The sequence below is a fragment of the Ovis canadensis genome, chromosome 5 (assembly GCF_042477335.2).
Source record: "Ovis canadensis isolate MfBH-ARS-UI-01 breed Bighorn chromosome 5, ARS-UI_OviCan_v2, whole genome shotgun sequence".
Taxonomy (NCBI): domain Eukaryota; kingdom Metazoa; phylum Chordata; class Mammalia; order Artiodactyla; family Bovidae; genus Ovis; species Ovis canadensis.
Window position 1 is genome coordinate 64,303,785 of NC_091249.1, and position 22,356 is coordinate 64,326,140.

At 37.1% G+C, this 22,356-nt stretch overlaps 1 protein-coding gene and 1 non-coding gene across 6 annotated transcripts in view; one reads left to right on the forward strand and one right to left on the reverse strand.

Moving 5' to 3' along the window:
• The window catches only part of ANKHD1 (ankyrin repeat and KH domain containing 1), a 106,860-nt gene that overhangs the window by 13,811 nt on the left and 70,693 nt on the right, over positions 1 to 22,356 (forward strand). For all 5 annotated transcript variants that reach the window (XM_069589838.1, XM_069589839.1, XM_069589842.1 and 2 more), the window contains exon 2: positions 14,143 to 14,296. In XM_069589838.1, coding sequence (XP_069445939.1) covers positions 14,143 to 14,296 — 154 coding nt within the window. The remainder of the gene's footprint in view (positions 1 to 14,142; positions 14,297 to 22,356) is intronic.
• On the reverse strand, positions 17,214 to 17,320 carry LOC138441969 (U6 spliceosomal RNA). Its single transcript, XR_011257527.1, has one exon. It is a non-coding gene; the product is annotated as a U6 spliceosomal RNA (small nuclear RNA).

Genomic DNA, 22,356 nt, shown 5'->3' on the forward strand with positions numbered 1-22,356 from the left:
CACAGTCCAACTCTCACACCCATACATGACCACAGGAAAAACCATAGCCTTGACTAGACGGACCTTAGTCCGCAAAGTAATGTCTCTGCTTTTGAATATATTATCTAGGTTGGTCATAACTTTTCTTCCAAGGAGTAAACGTCTTCTAATTTCATGGCTGCAGTCACCATGTGCAGTGATTTTGGAGCCCAGAAAAATAAAGTCTGACACTGTTTCCACTGTTTCCCCATCTATTTCCCATGAAGTGATGGGACCGGATGCCATGATCTTCGTTTTCTGAATGTTGAGCTTTAAGTCACAATTTTCACTCTCCTCTTTCACTTTCATCAAGAGGCTTTTTAGCTCCTCTTCACTTTCTGCCATAAGGGTGGTGTCATCTGCATATCTGAGGTTATTGATATTTCTCCCAGCAATCTTGATTCCATCTTGTGTTTCTTCCAGTCCAGTGTTTCTCATGATGTAGTCTGCATATAAGTTAAATAAGCAGGGTGACAATATACAGTCTTGACGTACTCCTTTTCCTATTTGGAACCAGTCTGTTGTTCCATGTCCAGTTCTAACTGTTGCTTCTTGACCTGCATACAGATTTCTCAAGAGGCAGGTCAGGTGGTCTGGTATTCCCATCTCTTTCAGAATTTTCCACAGTTTATTGTGATCCACACAGTCAAAGGCTTTGGCATAGTCAATAAAGCAGAAATAGATGTTTTTCTGGAACTCTCTTGCTTTTTCCATGATCCAGCAGATGTTGGCAATTTGATCTCTGTTTCCTCTGCCTTTTCTAAAACCAACTTGAACATCAGGGAGTTCACGGTTCACGTATTGCTGAAGCCTGGCTTGGAGTATTTTGAGCATTACTTTACTAGCATGTGAGAGGAGTGCAATTGTGCAGTAGTTTGAGCATTCTTTGGCATTGCCTTTCTTTGGGACTGGAATGAAAACTGACCTTTTCCAGTCCTGTGGCCACTGCCGAGTTTTCCAAATTTGCTGGCATATTGAGTGCAGCACTGTCACAGCATCATCTTTTAGGATTTGAAATAGCTCAACTGGAATTCCATCACCTCCACTAGGTTTGTTCGTAGTGATGCTTTCTAAGGCCCACTTGACTTCACATTCCAAGATGTCTGGCTCTAGATTAGAGATCACATCATCATGATTATCTTGGTCATGAAGATCTTTTTTGTATAGTTCTTCCGTGTATTCTTGCCACCTCTTCTTAATATCTTCTGCTTCTTAGGTCCATACCATTTCTGTCCTTTATCGAGCCCATCTTTGCATGAAATGTTCCCTTGGTATCTCTAATTTTCTTGAAGAGATCTCTAGTCTTTCCCATTCTGTTGTTTTCCTCTATTTCTTTGCATTGATCGCTGAAGAAGGCTTTCTTATCTCTTCTTGCTATTCTTTGGAACTCTGCATTCAGATGCTTATATCTTTCCTTTTCTCCTTTGCTTTTCGCCTCTCCTCTTTTCACAGCTATTTGTAAGGCCTCCGCAGACAGCCATTTTGGTTTTTTGCATTTCTTTTCCATGGGGATAGTCTTGATCCCTGTCTCCTGTACAATGTCACGAACCTCATTCCATAGTTCATCAAGCACTCTATCAGATCTAGGCCCTTAAATCTATTTCTCACTTCTACTGTATAATCATAAGGGATTTGATTTAGGTCATACCTGAATGGTCTAGCGGTTTTCCCTACTTTCTTCAATTTGAGTCTATTTGGTAATAAGGAGTTCATGATCTGAGCCACAGTCAGCTCCTGGTCTTGTTTTTGTTGACTGTATAGAGCTTCTCCATCTTTGGCTGCAAAGAATATAATCAGTCTGATTTCGGTGTTGACCGTCTAGTGATGTCCATGTATAGAGTCTTTTCTTGTGTTGTTGGAAGAGGGTGTTTGCTATGACCAGTGCATTTTCTTGGCAAAACTCTATTAGTCTTTGCCCTGCTTCATTCCACATTCCAAGGCCTAATTTGCCTGTTACTCCAGGTGTTTCTTGACTTCCTACTTTTGCATTCCAGTCCCCTATAATGAAAAGGACATCTTTTTTGGGTGTTAGTTCTAAAAGGTCTTGTAGGTCTTCATAAAACCGTTCAACTTCAGTTTCTTCAGCGTTACTGGTTGGGACATAGACTTGGATAACTGTGATATTGAATGGTTTGCCTTGGAGATGAACAGAGATTTTTTGAGATTGCATCCAAGTACTGCATTTTGGACTCTTTTGTTGACGATGATGGCTACTCCATTTCTTCTGAGGGATTCTGCCCGCAGTAGTAGATATAATGGTCATCTGAGTTAAATTCACCCATTCCAGTCCATTTTAGTTTGCTGATCCCTAGAATGTCGACATTCACGCTTGCCATCTCTTATTTGACCACTTCCAATTTGCCTTGATTCATGGACCTGACATTCCAGGTTCCTATGCAATATTGTATGTCTTTGGAAAAGTGTTTTTTCATATCTTTTCCCCATTTCTTGGTTGGATTGTCTTTTTATTGTTGAATTATGTTTGTTTGTTTTTAGGGGAAAAAACCCCATGTATTCTGGATACTGTCCCTTATCAGCTACATGATTTTGAAATATTTTCTTCCATTCTGTCGGTTATCTTTCATTTTCTTGATTGTGCCATTAAATTTAAAATCTTTGGTTGGGCCCAGTTTTTATATTTACCTATTCTTTCTTTTGTTGCTTCTGTATTTGGTGTCATGTCTAAGAGACCATTGCATAATTCTGAGTTATGAAGATTGACTCTTGTTTGCTTCTTTTCTTCTAAGAGTTTTATACTTTAAGCTCTTACATTTAGGTCTTTGATCCATTTTGAGATTTGAAGAAATTATTTTTGGCTCTACTCCAGTACTTTGGCCACCTCATGCGAAGAGTTGACTCCTTGGAAAAGACTCTGATGCTGGGAGGGATTGGGGGCAGGAGGAGAAGGGGACGACAGAGGATGAGATGGCTGGATGGCGTCACTGACTCGATGGACGTGAGTCTGAGTGAACTCTGGGAGTTGGTGATGGACAGGGAGGCCTGGCGTGCTGCGATTCATGGGGTTGCAAAGAGTCGGACACGACTGAGCGACTGAACTGAACTGAACTGAACTGGGTCTGTGTGGCTATGTGTGGACTTTCTCTAGTTGTGACGAGTGCAGGCTCCTCTGTAGTTGTGGTACATGGCTTCTCGTTGTGGTACATAGCTTCTCGTTGCGGTGGCTTCTTTTCTTGCAGAGAACATAGGCTCTAGGGCTCATGGGCTTCAGTAGTTGTGGCTTGTGGACTCAGTAGTTGTGGTTCGGGGGCTCTGGAGTGTGGGCTTAGTAGTTGTGGTACACAGGCTTAGTTGCCCCATGGCATCTGGAATCTTCCTACAGCAGAGATGGAACCTGTGTCCCCTGCATTGGCAGGTAGATGCTTAAACCACTGACCCACCCGGGGAGACCCATTTTGAGATCTTATAGATGTGAGAGAGAGGTCTAACCTCATTCTTTTGAATGTAGATATCTAATTGTCCCAGCACCATTTGTTGAGAAGACATTTCTTTCTCCATTGAATTGTCTTAGCCCACTTTTCAGAATTCGTTTGACTTATAATGGTTTATTTTTGGAATGTTTATCTCTGTTTTATTCCACTGTTCTGTATGTCTTATGCCAGTTCCATACTGTCTTGATTACTATAGTTTTTTGTAGTAAGTTTTGAAATTGGGAAGTGTAAGTCTTCCATTTTGTTGTTTTTTTGAGATTCTTTTGGCCTTTCTGGGTTACTAGATATGTTCTTGTTCTTTATCTAGTCTTCAGAAGAGGCTTAATAGAGGGTGTTTTGTATGCTACAGAATTTGTGATCACACACAAAACCCACCCCTTCTCCATTAATAATTGTTCATCGCTTGAAATTTCTGCTCCTCTTGTATACACTGAAGGTGGATGGTTGGGAACTCTTACGATTAAACCTGTGTTTGCAAGCTATCAGAACAAGAAGTTGTTGTAGTGTCTTCTTATACATCCCCTCCCAGAAAGACACTGGGTATATATTTGAGAGGAGACAGACTTGAAGAGGAAGGAGGTGGTTAGTTTGAATAGTTGTAGTCTAAGTGCATCTGATGTGGACTGTATATAGCCTGCAAGAGGAATATGGACAGAATTTCTTTTTCCAGAATAATAAACAGGTAAATGGAATAAAATGTAAAACATGGCGATTAGAGTGTTTGCATCTGGTATCTTCTGACAGTTGTTTAAGAGGTATGAATTCAGTATTTGAGGACCATACTATTAGCTTGACACCCAAGCTAGTGTTATCACCTGTGTTATTACACAAACAAATCTTAGATATTATTGCCCAAATGGTCCCAATTATGTTAATTTACTAGTTAGTGTGGCTCTGAATAGTGAGAATGTATACTATCTTTTAGTACCTGATGTGCTTGGGACTTGACTGACAGCAAAGAAAAGTTAATTTTCTTTTGGCTTAAAGAGATTATTATTTAAGGCTATACTTAAATCAGGAGCATGGATTTGACCCATTACTACCCTTTCCCCCACAAAATTTTGAATAATATAAAAATACATTATCAAAAGTACTTACTACTGTGTATTATCTCCTTGTTAATCTGTTAAAAGCATGTTCTCAGTCTCTACTGAGGAAAAGCAATGTTTAGTTTGGGGTAGGGCCTCTTTCATGAACTCACATCTTACATAATAAAATTATATCTTTCAGATTAGAACCCTTGGCACTCTGTTTAAGAATTCTGATTGGTATTACAGATTCCACAGTAATTTAACTAGAACCTGCTATTTGTTAAGCTTTGTTCTGGGCTTTAGGATTAGATTTACAAAGATGAAAAAATGTGGTGCCTACCCTTAAAGACATCAGGCTTTTCAGGAACATGAACATTTCAGAGAAATGTGAGAACAAGGTAAAGTATTTACACAAATTATATTTCCCCTTCTAAACTACTTTTACATAGTAACAGATTATATTTGAGTGTTTGTTCAAGGCATGTGTACCTTAATTGCATAACCTCATTTAATATTTTCCTAGTCTTGTGACAGCCTGAAATCCTTACCTCGGTATAGGGATCATTGCCCTGTGTTAGGTGGATGATCACGATAAAGGTTGATGTTTGGGTGTTTTCAGGAGTTTGATGGGCTTTAAGTGACAAGTTTAAAGGGACGGTAATTTAAAATGAAAGGATACAAATTTCATTAGCATAAGACATTTGACCAAAACCACAACTACTACATTATGTTCTGTGAACTCTCCAAGCATGTTCTGCTCCAGAGCTTTTGGCATTTGTACTTCACTCTCATAGGAGCTTTTTTCTCTTAGATACCTGTGTGGTTTCCCTCTTTTACCTATTTTAGTAGTCTAGGAGCATTTCCTACTGCCTACTGTATGTATGTTCCATAAACATCTCAGATTCAAGTCCTAAAACTGAACTCGTCACTTTCCCCTCTACCCCGCCCTCCCCCCACCTGTAAATTGCATTGCCCTTAAACTAGTCAGTGTAGTTAGAAACCTTGGAATTTGCATCTGCTGTTTCTTACCACACACATCCAACCAGGCACTGAATCCTGTAGTTTCTTTCTTAACATCTTGTTTATTTGTTTCTTTCTCTGTATTCTCATTGCTTCTGCTGTAAAGCAAACCATCATCTTTCGCTTATATTTACTGTAGTAATACCTGGCTCTATCTATTCAATACCTCTATGATTAAACCTCAAATTCTCTACCCTGCTATCACAGTAAATTGTCTAATGCCAGTTCAGTCATGTCACTCCTTTGGCAAAAAGCCTTCCCGTTCCTTAGATAAAGGATAAATCAAATTCCTTGGTATGGCATACCAGGTTATTTAGGATTTGGTTTCTGTTTCTTTCCTTGCTGTATCCTCCTTTATTTGCTTTTTATATTTCAGCCATACCAAATTTGCTGTAGTTCTCTGAACATATCAAGCTATTAAAAGTCTGGAGTAAATTACTTCACTGCTTTGGCTTCTAGTATCAGGATAATAGTTCCTACATGCTGAGTTTTTATTGTCCACTGAACTAAATGCTTACCTTTATATTCTAAAATAAACTTTGCAGCTATCATATGAAGAAAGTGATATTCCCAATTTATAGATGAGGAAACTGAAGCTTAGAGACTTTATATAACATGCACAGAGTTATACATCTAGTAATAATGGAGCCAGGGTTTGAATCAGGTTTCTTGGAATATAAAACCCATGCTTATAACTACTGCTATGCAGCTGTTACAGTGGCCCTCTTCCCCATACTGTTGGATACTTTCTTGTTCCAGATCATCAACTTTGATTTCCTTCATTACTGCCCCAGCTGGAACTGACCATTTCTTCCTTCCTCTGTGTTCCCATGTTGTCCATATATAACTCCCTGTTAAACAGCATCTTTAGTACTTTATTGCATTTATTTGATTATCTGTTTTATGAGCAGGAATCATGTCATTTATTTTTATGTTCCTTGTATGTAGTAGAATGTCTGGCACATAGTAGGTACTTATTAAATGTTGGATTTAATAAGCCAGTGTATCTTGAATACATATGTATAGTATTTAATATGCTCAGATTACTTGTTAGCCTAAGACAATGTAATGGATTTTATATTTTTGTGGAGTAGAGAGTAAGAGATAAACTGACCTTAATAATAAAAATGGTAATATTAATAGTAATAATAACAGCTTATATTTGTTGAGTGGTTACCATGTGGTAAGTAAGTACTGCTGTGCAGTTTTATATATAGTGTCTTGCTTAATCATCAATAACCCTGTGATGTGGTTACTACTATTATCCTTATTTTATAAGCTGAGGAAAATGAGGCTAAGAGCGGTAAAACGAGTTAGCTAAGATGGCACTGTCAACAGTGGGCTAGTGTTTTAAGACTCCTTGCTCTTAGTCATTATGCTCTCCTCCCATTATTGGTATGAATTGGAAGTTTATGGGTGTTTGAGGCTCTTTTTAACTTACACAAATCAAGTATTTCTTTGGAGTGTTTGATGCTTATTTTTTATTTAGGGTAATGAGCAGAAGCCAGGACTTCTCTCTAACCTCAGTCTTACCTGTTTATTATGATAGGGGAGATACGATGTTTCTACTTTCAACATTTAGATTTTCTTGGACTTAATTGCCAGGTTCTTCATTCCTTGTGACTTTCCTAATGAGTATGTGAGCAATCTTCTCTTTTTAAAAAAACCTATTGTGGCACAAATTTTGTTATATATTTGTTTGTTAGAAAGAATGTAGTTGTAGCTACCAGAAATAATTAAATAAAATCATGCTTTGTCTGTCTAAGAACTCTTTGTGGCATGATAATTTATTACATTTAAAGATTTTTTCCTGACATTGCTCTTACTTTTAAACTTTGACATTATGATACTTGGAGATTCTCTGTTTAGTGCGTATTTGGTTAGTGTATAATTGTTTTAGTCATACTCCATTGTTTAGAACAGTCACTTAATACAGTTTAGTCTGGTGAAAAGGGTGTGAGCTTTGGAGTCTGAAGTACATGGCTTCAGATCTGCTCATGGTTATGTCATCTTGGATAAGTCTCTTTAACTTTTCTGAATTTCAGTTAAAATGAAGATGTTAATCTACTTCATTGAGTAGTAAAGATGATTGAGTGGAATAATATATGGAAAATGCACTTAATAGTAGCTATTATTTCCTTTCCTTTCTCCCATGTTTAGAAACTTTAAAAAATAATAGATTCAGTATTAAAGCTACGGTTTAGAAATGAAGTTTTTGTGGTTGACCAGAGTGGAGTACTATCTGCCTGCAATGCAGGAGACGCAGCAGGAGCCTCTGGTTCAATCCCCTCGGTGGGAAAGATCCCCCAGAGAAGGATGTGGCAATTCATTCCAATATTCTTGCCTAGCAGGCTACAGTCCACGGGGTCGCAGAGAGTTGGACACAACTGAGCAACTAAATAACAACAATCACCACAAAAGTGGAGTTAATATTCTTCAGCTTTAACTGAGAATTAGGAAAAGCCTGATGGTTCTCTCTTGTGCTTATTGAAGTTAATTAACTTCAGAAATCCCAAGATAACATTGATGTTTTTTTGAGAAGAGGATTGTGGATCTGAAGTTTTTGTGGCAGGGTGGATAGCCTTTTCATTCCATTATTTCCAGTGTTGCTGATTATATTGGGCCTTACAGTATTAGCAAAACTCTTTGCTAAATTTGTCATTATTTCGTCTGAAATTGCAACTGTATTACTTTTTCCTTTTGAATGGATCTTGGAGCATGTTTGTGGTGAATGTGACTGTTTGGAGTACCACCTTTTTTGCAAAAAGGAATTACTGTGTCCTTCAATAATTACCCCTGGGAATGCTGACCCAAGTAGAAACTAGTATTAAGCCACCTGCATTCTAAAATTGGTGTGATTCTGACTTAGTTGAGGGCTTACTTTGGGTGGGAAAAGGTAAGACATGTTTATCTCTCCAGATACAAACTAAACAGGAGAGAAGAGAAGTAATAGCAAATACATTTAAACATATATATAATATTTTAGATGCTTAAATGTTTTATTTAAACATTTTCATTTTTAATGATCAAATCTGAATTTCTTAAGGAAGCTTTATTTTTAAAGGTTTGTAAGAAGAGTTAGTGAAAAATAAAGATTTAGCCCCTTCCCTTAAATATCTCTGGTGGGAATTCATGGGAGTGATGATTGTTCTTAAGGATTGTCAGAAGCAATATTGGTGACTACTAATATTTCAGTCCATAACTCAAAAAACAAATATATTTAACATGTTAAAAATAAAAATTTCATAATTTGTAAGTGAAAAGGCATTTGTCGGTGTTCTTTATTTGCTTTTTGCATGATATGACCATATAACTAGAGAATATATAAACAGAAATGTTATGTACATGTTTTATGATAGAATGTTTTTTACTAACCTATTTCCTCTGTTAACTAGCCCTCACTATTGCCAGAAATGTAGCCTTAGAGAAGGTAACAAATGTACAGGTGAGATTTTATTTTGCTGTCATATGACTTAAACCATATTAATATTATTGAAAGTGTTAATTTTAGCACTGTTTACTTTACTTGATAGAAATTGTATTTTTTTGTTGTTTGTTTTCTGGTGGAAATGAGTTTTGGCCAAATCATAGCTTAGGCTAAAAATGTTTTTTTCTCTAATTAGATTTTGGCCAGGGTTGCTGGGTTTTATTTTAGGTGATAATAGCTGAGTCTGGTTATTCTCCCTAGTAACTATTGCCATCCAGTGGCTTATTTTTGAAATGTCATATGGGACAAAATGCTTATTCCGCTCTTTTCCCTTCTTGCTGTTTAGTCGCTAAGTTGTGTCCAACTGTTTGCAACCCATGGACTGTATGTAGCCTGCCAGGCTCTCCTGAGATTTCCCAGGCAAGAATACTAGAGTTATTTAAATTCCAGTTAAAGCTAAAAATCGGACATATTTTTTAGAGAAAGGGAAGGATAAGAAAGACTTGACGAGGAAGACCTCAAGAGTTTGCCTTAGCATTTTAGATGAGATAGTGTTGTGAAAGTGTTAGTCAGTCAGTCATGTCCGACTCTTTGTGATCCCCTGGACTGTAGCCTGCCAGGCTCCTCTGCCCATAGAATTCTCCAGGCAAGAATACTGGAGTGGGTTGCCAATTCCTTTTCCAGGGGATCTTCCTGACCTAGGGATCGAACCCAGGTCTCCTGCATTGTAGGTAGATTCTTTACTGTCTGAGCCACCAGGGATGCCCATAAGGAAAAAAACCTATATGTAAGGAAAAAACATGTAGTTTTTTGTGGGCCAGATTTCCTCACATCGTTTTTCTTCCACCTTTTATTTTTGTAGCTAATCAGAAGTAGGAAAAGAAATCTGCCGTGTTTAAGACTTGAAATAAACTTTTTTGCCATTACTAAAAACAGTACCACTGTAGGTTGATGCGTTTTGTTTTCTGCTTAATGTAGCTGCTGGATAGGGTTGAGCTTTCTAACTCTCTTTAGGCAATAAGGAAATTTCTGTGATCCTTTAGCTGTATTTGATCCTTTAGCTTTATTTGATCCATAAGCTTTGATTGCTTCTTCATCATTTGCATAATGAAGACTAATTTCATTAGATATAACATTACTTTGAAGTTATCTATTATTTAGACATTTTTTGTGTTATATCATTGAGCCTTTATATTAAATGTATGGTATTGGTCTTAATTAACATTTCCATGTTTCTGAAAATGGTTTCCATCTTGACTGGCCAGATACATTTTGAGGTAATGCTGTTGCAATTTGCATTGCAACAGTATGTGCTTCAGCAGGTTTGTCAGGTAAGATATTTATGAACTGCCAAAAGCAGTCCTTCAAACAGTCCCAAAGTAATGGGCATAACTGGATATTTTATCCTTTTATTGATTGCATGTTGAGACAGGCTTTTGTTTTTATTTAAGTTAAAAAAAAATTGGCTGCTCTGGATCTTCGATGCAGCACACAGGCTCTTTGTTGCTTCCCCTGGTCTTTATCTGGTTGTGGCGAGTAGGGGCTGCTCTTTAGTTGTGGTGCATGGGCTTCATATTGTGGTGGCTTCTCTTGTTGTGGAGCACAGGCTCCAGGGTGTGAGGGCTTCAGTAGTTGCAGCACTTGGACTCAGTAGTTGCAGCACTTGGGCTTAGTAGTTGCAGTGCATGGGCTTAGTTGCCCCTCAGCCTGTGGTATCCTAGTTCCCCGACCAGGGATTGAACCCGTGTCCTCTGCGTTGGCAGGTGGATTCCTAACCCCTGGACCACCTGGGAAATCCTGAGACAATTAAGATTTTACAGAGAGTAGGACAGAAAAGTATGAGAATTGAGTACCTTTTGGCACAAATTGGCGCAAATGTATTCAAGTAATTTTTGTGTCTAGTTATGTATAACTCATTCTGAGAACTTAAGATTTTCCCCACAAGTGTTACAGATATTTAAAATTTGATTTTTGGGGTCAGAAGCTAAATATAAAATGCCTAAAACTATGTTTAAAAATTTAAGTGGATTCTAACTAGGGAAAAAAATTGTAATTATATGAGGTGATAGATGTTAACTTATTGTGATAATAATTTCATGATATATACTGTTAGTGATCATTCCCATTCCTCTTTTGCGGGCTCTTCAGGAAATCACCAATCTTTGTTTGGGCTTGCCTGTGCTGGACAGTTCATATAAACGAATTTGTACAATATGTGACTTTTTGCATCTGACTTATTCATGCTAAGCACATGAACTTGGCTGAATAAAATTTGATTGTATGGATATTATTATTTTGTTTATCAGTTTACTGGTTAACATATGGGTTGTTTCCACTTTTTGTTTACTATGCTTTATGCAAATATGAATGACTGTGTACAAAGTTTTGTGTGAACATGTACATTTCAATCTTCTTAGGTGTATACATAGAAGTGGAATTGCTAGGTCATATGGTAATTCTGTGTTTAATTTTTGAAGAACTGCCAAACATTGTCCCACAGGCACTTCATCACTTATGCTTCTACTAACAATGTACAAAGGACCTTATATTTTGAGAGTAGATCGTTCTTCACTTTCTAAATGCATCTTCAAGTCCATTTTTTAATTTCATTTCCTTACTCCCCACCTACATGTCTGACCACCTGTGCAATTCTGTGCAGCCTTCAAAGCCTAGCTCAGATTCTACTTTTGCAAAGTCTTCTTAGAGTACTGGGGCTGGAAGTGATTTCTGTCTCTTTAATACATATAGTTCTACCATTTATTTCCCTTGGAGGCCTTTTGTGACAGTTGTTGGTGTCTGACATTTCTTCTACCACATTTTTGTATTCTCATAGTAGTTTGTATAAAACAGGACTTCAGTAAATATTGGAGAATGAATGGGAGAAAATTGGAAATCCTTATTTTGGATTTTTAAAATGTTACATGATAGATGTAATCTGTATTTATCTTTGTAATATGTGTAATGGTGTATGAGACCAGTGCTTTTATAAAATAGGCATATTAGCATCTAAATACTGTTTTTAATAAATTTCAGAATTTGTAATGGTGGTTTTAATTATCCTTACAACTGCAGATGTATGTATCTAAAAATATGTAATAATTTCTTGTGCTTGCAACAAGCTCACTCTTGTATGAGCAGTTACCTTTCAAATCACTTGAAAACTGATAGTATACATTTATCTGTTGGCTTTGATCTAGAATGACATCTTTGTCTATAATTATGTATTAAAGAAGTTGTATAAAACACAGTACATGGCTCAGTGTTATTGGATATGATGTTAAAGATTTACTTTATTTAAAGCACATCATTGAATAATAAAATATATCAACATCATTTTAACTTTACTATCTTTATTAGGATATCTTTATTTGGTATCCTTTGTGAAAATTGATCACTAACTAGTCAAATATTCCAAATAATGTAATCAAAATACTGTGGTACTTTGTTTATGAATTTGTTAGGTAGTATCTATTGCTTAATGTCTAAGAGTCGCACGGCCTGTGTTTGAAAAGTGACTTTGCCATTTATTAGCCATGCAGCCTTGGAGAAGTACTTAACCTTTCTGTTCCTGTTTTTCAGTCTACAAGTATGTTAACCTGCCTGGTTAGACATTGACATATTATAGACGTATATAGGAATATAAATATGTATTCATGATTATATATACATGAGTACTCATATGATATTCTTTGCATACATATACATACATACTTTTTGCAAAATAAAGATTGTACTCTTAAATCTTGTGGTTTTCATTTAATTTTATGACTTGTGCCATTAAACATGCTTCAAAAATATTATTCTTAATGACTGCATAGTGGTCCATCCTGTGAATGTACAAAATGTACTTAACAAATCCCCTATTGTTTTTTTTCCTGTCATTTTTGGAATTAGTTAATACTGCAGTGAACATCCCTGCACATTTTTTTCTAGCATTCAGATAATTTTTTAAAGATGTAAGTGTTATTCGCTCAGTCGTGTCAGACTCTGTGATCCCATGGACTGCAGACCCCCAGGCTCCTCTGTCCATGGGATTTCCCAGGCAAGAATACTGGAGGGGCTGGCCGTTTGCTTTTTCGGAGTATCTTCCTGACCCAGGGATTGAACTCAGGTCTCCCGCATTGCGGGTGGATTCTTTTCTTTTTTTGACTGTGCTGGGTCTTTGATGCTGTACAGGCTTTTCTCCAGTTGTGGTGAGCTGGGTCCACTCGCTGGTTGCCGCGGGCTCGGATTTCTCATTGTGGTGGCTTCTTTTGTTGTGGAGCATGGGTTCTAGAGCGCGCAGCTTCCATTGTTGTTGCTTGCATGTTCTAGAGCACCAGCTCTAGTTAGTTGTGGCGAAAGGGCTTAGTTGCTCTGCGGCATGTGGGATCTTCCCAGACCAGGGATTAAAGCCCTATTTCCAGCACTGGCAGGCAGATTCTATACCACTGAGCCACCAGGGAAGCCCAGGTAGATTCTTAGAGATTTCTTTAAATGAAATTACTGGATCAGAGAAGTGCTTTTTAAAGCATTTTGATTCATTTTTCCAAATTGCTTCCCAAAAAGGTTGTACATATTTTATTTGGTAAGAAAATTTAGAATTAATTTAAAATGATAGGATTACATGTTTATTTTTATGTTAACTTTACTTATGCTATTCATTCAACAAAGTTGTATTGAATAACTACCATATACAAGATATTCATAGGCTCAGAGGATAGAGCAGTGAACAAATGGCTATGATTCCTAACCTGATAAAGTTTTCCTGTCTAGAGTACTTAAGATATTTGACAGTGGATTAAATATTATTTTCTTTAGTGTAAGAGTCAGAATTGACTATATTGATTGGAAAAGAGGAGAAACTATACCTCAATGACCTGTTTATGCTATCTAGTCTTTTTACTATCTAGTCCTGTATATGTCTTCCTAGGGGCTGTGTTGATGTACTTGTTTCATTTAAAAAATGCTGCTTTTCAGGCTCTGTGGTGGGCACAGAAGATTCATTGCTCTCCAGGAAACTTGAAGCTGGTGTGTCTGAAGATAAGCAGATAGTCAGGAGGCTCCCTAAAAGTCCCTCCCCATAATCTCCTGTTTTTGCAGTAATTTATTTGGTTGTGTTTAAATTCCAAATCAGAAGTCCTATGACCTTCAATTATAGTATTCTAACTATATTAAGATCAGCTTTATGAATATTACATCTTTAATTCATAAACAGGTTGAATCTTTTATTTTGGACCAAGAAGATTTGGATAACCCAGTGCTTAAAACAACATCAGAGATATTCTTATCAAGCACTGCAGAAGGAGCAGACTTACGCACTGTGGATCCAGAGACACAGGCACGACTAGAAGCCTTGCTGGAAGCAGCAGGTACTTTCTTTTTTCTTTTCTCTTTCGACTCCAGAGAACTCCCTGGTGGTCATGGTTGGGACTCCACACTTCTACTGCCAAGGGCCCGGATTCCATTCCTGGTGGGGGATCCCATTCCTGGTGGGGGAACTAAGATCCTGTGAGCAGCAAGAAAAAAAAAAAAAGACTCCATCTCTATTCAAAGTTATACAAGATTATCACCAAATTATATACTATATAAAGTTTGAAGTCTGTAAAACGGTTTTTTTTTAATTTCCTAAAGAAGATTTTCACATTTTCTGTTTAAAAAATTCTTGCTTGAAAGTTCTCAATGAGTGATTTCTAGGCTCAGCACTAACTTTTTTTTAAAATTGAAGTATAGTTGATTTACAGTGTTATGTTAGTTTCAGGTATACAGCAAAGTGATTCAGTCTTATATATATATGTGTTCTTGTCCATTATGGTTTACTGCATGACACTGAATATAGTTCTCTGCTATACAAAAACACTAGCATTTTTAAAGTATTAGATAAGTAGCTAGTTATTAAGGAAAACTTATTACCAGTTATATTGTAAAATTAAAATGTATGAGGTAAATTGAATCCATCGAATTATGAGTCTTTTAGCTGATTTAGGGAACTGTGCATATGATTACTGACTTTAGTCTATAACTTAATTGTAGATTGCTTTTTTTTTACTTAGAAGACATTTAAATAAAAATCGAACACAAAATTGGACCAGAATTTACCAAACTGTCAATTCCTTGTTTTGAAGCAACAGAAAACTCTGTGATAAGCATGCTTTCTCAAAGTAATATATACTTCCATAATAAATAACTATTTTATATTCTAAAACCTTCTCACAATTTGCCTAACAAAATTTCCATCACACCGTAATGAAAGCCTTTCATTTCCTAAAATTGTTTTAAGAGGGAAGTTATCTTTTTCTAATCTTTGTATATTACTTTTGAGATATGTTTACTTTGTATGATATTCCCTTCTTTTATTGTTGTTCAGTTGCTCAGTTGTGTCTGACTCTTTGCTACCCCATGGACTGCAGCACTCTAGGCTTCCGTGTCCTTCACTGTCTCCTGGAGGTTGCTCAGACTCTTGTCCGCTGAGTCGATGATGCCATCCAATCTCATCCCTAGATTTATTTATTTAATGTAAATACATGTGTACATTACCCATGCATAAGAATTTAATCTAGAAGAATTGACAGGTGTTTTTTCCTTTTCTTTTGGCTCCAGTGTCTTTGTTGTGTCTCCTAGGCTCTTCATTGCTGCATAGGGGCTTCTGTCTTGTGAAACAAGGGCTCTAGAGTACCTGGGCTCAATAGTTGTGGTACCCTACATGTGGGATCTTAGTCCCCCCACCAGGGATCAAACTCTCATCTCCTGTGTTGTAAGGCAGATTCTTAACTGCTAGATCATCAGGGAAGTCCCTATCAAATGTTTTTTAAAATATACTTTGGAAGCCCTGTCTAAGTCAGTTGCTTAATGAATACTTTCTTTTTGTGCATTAGTATTTTCATTTGTTTTTTTGGACATTGCATGAGCCTGTAACATTTAAGAGGAATTTTTAGACTTATGTTTGTTTTCAATTATGAGAATGTGTTAAATATTACTAGACTTCTAAAGATAGATTTTTTCTTTATAAATATATTAAAATTTTTTTTTATTTTTTAATGAAAGATAATTGCTTCACAGATTTTGTAAACATCAACATGAATCAGTCATAGGTATACATGTGTCCCCTCCCTCTTGAACCTCCCTCTCATTTCTCTCCCCATCCCACCCCTCTAGGTTGATATAGAGCCCCTGTTTGAATTCCCTGAGACATACAGCAAATTACCATTGGCTATGTATTTTAAATATGGTAATATAAGTTTCCATGTTACTCTCTCCATGCATCCTACCCTCTCCTTCCTCCCCCAACCCTATGTCAATAAGTCTGTTCTCTATGTCTGTTTCTCCATTGCTGCCCTCCAAATAAATTCATCTGTACCATCTTTCTAGATTCCATATATATGTGTTAATATAAGACATTCATTTTTCTCTTCCTGACTTACTTCACTCTGTATAATAGGCTCTAGGTTCATCCACCTCGTTAGAACTGACTGAGATGTGTTCCTTTTCATGGCCAAGTAATATTCCACTGTGTATATGTACCACAACTTCTTTATCCATTTATCTGTCAATGGACATCTAGGTTGCTTCCATGTTCTCACTGTTGTACATAGTGCTTCAGTGAACACTGGGACACATGTTTCTTTTTCAATTTTGGTTTCCTCAGGGCATGCCTAGAAGTGGGATTGCTCAGTCATATGGTGGTTTTATCCCTAGTTTTTAAGGAATCTCCATACTGTCTTTCATAGTGGCTGAATCAATTTGCATTCCCACCAACGTTGCAAGAGGGTTCCCTTTTCTCCACACTCTCTCCAGCATTTATTATATGTAGACTTTTTGATGATGGCCATTCTGACCAGTGTGAGGTGATATCTCATTGTAATTTTGATTTGCATTTCTCTAATAATGAGCGATGTTGAGCATCTTTTCATGTGTTTGTTAGCCATCTACCTGTGTATCTTCTTTGGAGAAATGTCTGTTGAGGTCTTTTTCCTACTTTTTGATTGGGTTGTTTTTTTTCTGGTATTGAGTTGTATGAGCTGCTCATATATTTTTGAAATCAATCCTTTATCAGTTGTTGCATTTGCTATTATTTTCTTTCAGTCTAAGGATGTCTTTTCACCTTGTTTATAGTTTCCTTTGCTGTACAGAAGCTTTTAAGTTTAATTAGGTCCCACTTGATGACTTCTGTTTTTATTTCCATTACTCTAGGAGGTGGGTCAGAGACTCTTGCTTTGATTTATATCATCAAATGTTCTGCCTGTGTTTTCCTCTAAGAGTTTTATAGTTTCTGGTCTTACATGTAGGTCTAAAATTATGAAATGCTTCATAAATTTGCATGTCATCCTTGCACAAGGGCCATGCTAATTTTTTTGGTATTGTTCCAATTTTAGTGTATGTGCTGCTGAAGTGAGCACTAAAGACAGAATTCTTGACACTATTTTAATTGAAAAAAAAAGTTGAGAATATTTTTTACTTTTTTTTTTTTTTTTTAATTTTGGTCTTGGGATCCCTTTGCACTCTTTTTTTTTTTTTTTAAATTTTTAGTTTTTTATTTTTTAAATTTTAAAATCTTTAATTCTTACATGCATTCCCAAACATGAACCCCCCTCCCACCTCCCTCCCCAGAACATCTTTCTGGGTCATCCCCATGCACCAGCCCCAAGCATGTTGCATCCTGCGTCAGACATAGACTGGCGATTCATATTTTTTACTTTAAGCTCCTTTGAGAATTAAGGCCATTTCAAGAAGAATTTTTAAAAATTCTTTTCTAAATTATAAATGTAATATGTAATACAAAATCACATGGACCAGACACTTGTATAACTCAATGGAACTACGAGCCATGCTGTATAGGGTTACCCAAGACAGATGGGTCATGGTGGAGAGTTCTGACAAAATGTGTTCCACTGGAGAAGGGAATGGCAAACCACTTCAGTAGTCTTGCCTTGAGGACCTCATGAACAGTATGAAAAGGCAAAAATATAGAACTCCCCAGGTCGGTAGGTGCCCATTATGCTACTGGAGATCAGTGTAGAAATAACTCCAGAAAGAATGAAGAGATGGAGCCAGAGTAAAAACAACACCCAGTTGTGGATGTGACTGGTGATGGAAGCAAGTTCTGATGCTGTAAAGAGCAATATTGCATAGGAACCTGGAATGTTAGGTCCATGAATCAAGGTAAATTGGAAGTGATCAAACAGGAGATGGCAAGAGTGAACATTGACATTTTAGGAATCAGAGAACTAAAATGGACTGGAACGGGTGAATTTAACTCAGATGACCATTATATCTACTACTGTGGTCAAGAACCCCTTAGAAGAATTAGAGTAGCCATCATAGTCCAAAAAAGAGTCCAAAATGTAGTACTTGGATGCAATCTCAAAAACGACACAATGATCTCTTAGTTTCCAAGGCAAACCATTCAGTATCACGGTAATCCAAGTCTATACCCCAACCAGTAACACTGAAGAAGCTGAAGTTGAATGGTTCTATGAAGACCTACAAGATGTTCTAGAACTCACACCCAAAAAAGATGTCCTTTTCTTTATAGGGGACTGGAATGCAAAAGTAGGAAGTCAAGAAACACCTGGAGTAACAGGCATATTTGGCTTTGGAGTACAGAATGAAGTAGGAAAAAGGCTAATAGAGTTTTGCCAAGAGAACGCACTGGTCATAGCAAACACCCTCTTCCTACAACACAAGAGAAGACTCTACACATGGACATCATCAGATGGTCAATACCGAAATCAGATTGATTGTATTCTTTGTAGCCAAAGATGGAGAAGCTCTATACAGTCAGCAAAAACAAGACTGGGAGCTAGCTGACTGTGGCTCAGATCATGAACTCTTTATTGCCCAATTCAGACTTAAATTGAAGAAAGTAGGGAAAACCACGAGACCATTCAGGTTTGACCTAAATCAAATCCCTAATGATTATACAGTGGAAGTGAGAAATAGATTTAAGGGACTAGATCTTATAGACAGAGTGCCTGATGAACTATGGACAGAGGTTCGTGACATTGTACAGGAGACAGGGATCAAGACCATCCCCAAGAAAAAGAAATGCAGAAAAGCAAAGTGTCTATCTTAGGAGGCCTTACCAATAGCCGTGAAAAGAAGAGAAGTGAAATACAAAGTATCTTAAGGAAAGATATACCCATTTGAATGCAGAGTTCCAAAGAATAGCAAGGAGAGATAGGAAAGCCTTCCTCAGTGATCAGTGCAAAGAAATAGAGGAAAACAATAGAATGGGAAAGACTAGAGATCTCTTCAAGAAAATTAGAGATACTAATGGAACATTTCATACAAAGATGGGCTCAATAAAGGGCAGAAATGGTATGGACCTAACAGAAGCAGAAGATATTAAGAAGAGATGGCAAGAATACACAGAAAAACTGTACAAAAAAGATGTTCATGACCCAGATAATCATGATGGTGTGACCATTCATCTAGAGCCAGACATCCTGAAATGTGAAGTCAAGTGGGCCTTAGAAAGCATCACTACGAACAAACCTAGTGGAGGTGATGGAATTCCAGTTGAGCTATTTCAAATCCTAAAGGATGATGCTGTGACAGTGCTGCACTCAATATGCCAGCAAATTTGGAAAACTCGGCAGTGGCCACAGGACTGGAAAAGGTCAGTTTTCATTCCAGTCCCAAAGAAAGGCAATGCCAAAGAATGCTCAAACTACCTCACAATTGCCCTCATCTCACAGGCTAGTAAAGTAATGCTCAAAATTCTCCAAGCCAGGTTTCAGCAATACGTGAACCGTGAACTTCCAGGTGGAACCAGAGATCAAATTGCTAATGTCCTCTGGATCATCGAAAAAGCAAGAGAGTTCCAGAAAAACATCTATTTCTGCTTTATTGACTATGCCAAAGCCTTTGACTGTGTGGATCACAATAAACCATGGGAGATTCTGAAAGAGATGGGAATACCAGACAACCTGACCTGCCTCTTGAGAAATCTGTATGCAGGTGAGGAAGCAACAGTTAGAGCTGGACATGGAATAACAGACTGATTCCAAATAGGAAAAGGAGTACGTCAAGGCTGTATATTGTCACCCTGCTTATTTAACTTATATGCGGAGTACATCATGAGAAATGCTGGGCTGGAGGAAGCGCAAGCTGGAATCAAGATTGTTGAGAGAAATGTCAGTAACCTCAGATATGCAGATGACACCACCCTTATGGCAGAAAGTGAAGAACTAAAGAGAATCTTTGATGAAAGAGGAGAGTGAAAATTGTGGCTTAAAGCTCAACATTCAGAAAACGAAGATCATGGCATCTGGTCCCATCACTTCATGGGAAATAGATGGGGAAACAGTGGAAACAGTGTCAGACTTTATTTTTCTGGGCTCCAAAATCACTGCAGATGGTGATTGCAGCCATGAAATTAAAAGACATTCCTTGGAAGGAAAATTATGACCAATCTAGACAGCATATTAAAAAGCAGAGACATTCCTTTGCCAACAAAGGTCCATCTAGTCAAGGCTATGGTTTTGCCAGTGGTCATGTATGGATGTGAAAGTTGGACTGTGAAGAAAGCTGAGTGCCGAAGAATTGATGCTTTTGAACTGTGTTGTTGGAGAAGACTCTTGAGAGTCCCTTGGACTGCAAGGAGATCCAACCAGTCCATCCTAAGGGAAATCAGTCCTGAATATTCATTGGAAGGACTGAGGTTGAAGCTGAAACTCTTAATACTTTGGCCACCTGATGTGAAGAGCTAAGTTATTCGAAAAGACCCTGATGCTGGGAAAGATTGAAGGCAGGAGGAGAAGGGGAAGACAAAGGATGAGGTGGTTGGATGGCATCACCAACTCAATGGACATGAGTTTGAGTAAAGTCTGGCAGTTGGTGATGGGCAGGGAGGCCTGGCATGCTGCATGGGGTTGCAAAGAGTAGGACACGACTGAACAACTGAACTGACTGAAAACAGAATGAGATGTATTAATTTGATTGAAAAGTTTTATATATACTTGTCAGTATTTACATATACTTTCAGACTTTTACTTGTAGTTTTATAAATATACATGTATATTTGAATATACATGTTTTTTTTTAAGTTAAATAGGTTCATATTAACAAATTATAATTTTCCTTTTTTCACTTTCCTTTTTTGGACTTCCCTGTTGGCTCAGATGGTAAAGTGTCTGCCTACAATGCAGGAGACCCGGATTTGACCCCTGGGTCAGGAAGATCCCCTGGAGAAGGAAATGGCAACCCACTCCAGTATTCTTGCCTGGAAAATCCCGTGGACGGAGGAGCCTGGTAGGCTATAGTCCATGGGGTCACAAATAGTCAGACACGGCTGAGTGACTTCACTTTTTTTCAGTTAATTTATTGTGTTCATCCTTCTATAACATGATATGTTGATATTTTTAGGGTATTTCCAATTTTTTTATATCACAAATACTTCTATAGTTTATATCCATATATATCTATAACTTTTCTTGCTTGTGCAAGTATCTTCATAGGACACAGTTTTAGAAAGTGATACTGCTAGGTCAGAGGATATTTTTGCATTCAAAATTTTGATAACATTTATCAATAGAAATGTCAACTTTATGTCAGTATACCCTCCTATCAGCTGTTTGAAAGGGCCTCACACCTTTGTTCTCTTGGTCAATTTCATAGTTTGTGTTCAGTAGTTCTTTATAAATGATGTAAATTAATTGTGTTTATTTTCCAGGTTTTATTTCACCTTAATTTTATTTATGGTGCCTTTAATTATATAGAAATTTTTATTGAAAATAAACATGTTTAATATCACATTTACTAATTTTTTACTTTATAGCTTTCATGATTTGGTCTCATGCTTAGAAAATCCTCCTTAACATCAGCAATAGAAGAATACCTACATAGTATAATAGTACTTTTCAGATTTCATTTAAGTCTACCAGGTTTTTATTTTTGTCAATGGTATGAATTTGAGATCTTACATAATTTTCAAATAGCCAACTTCAGAACAGTGTTTAGGAAATAAGCTCTCTTATCTCCATTGATTTGAAGTGTCACCTTTGTCATATATTGAGTTCACAAATAATCCAGGATCTTGGGGGCTCTATTATATATCCTTGATAGAATTATTTTTCTGTGCAGGTGTCATTCTATCATACTGTTTTAATTGGAGAGCATCACAATGTCTTATTTTTTCTCTTATTGTGCAGTTTTTCCCTTTTTTTCTATAAGTTTTTATTGGCTATTTTCCTCTCATTTTCAGCAATAACAGGTGGTGATATTATCAACAAAATTTTCTGTTACTGACTCCTCACTGAATCTAGAGAAAAAGATTTATTGGCAGCCTAGAGCAACCAGATTGTGAGCTCTGTAAGGACATGAGCTAGGTTTCAATCCTTTCTGTCTGGTACATTTAAAAGCACATAATAAATGTAAAATATGATAATTTATTTTAATTTACCATGTTTACCCAGAAAATGGTTCTAGGTGG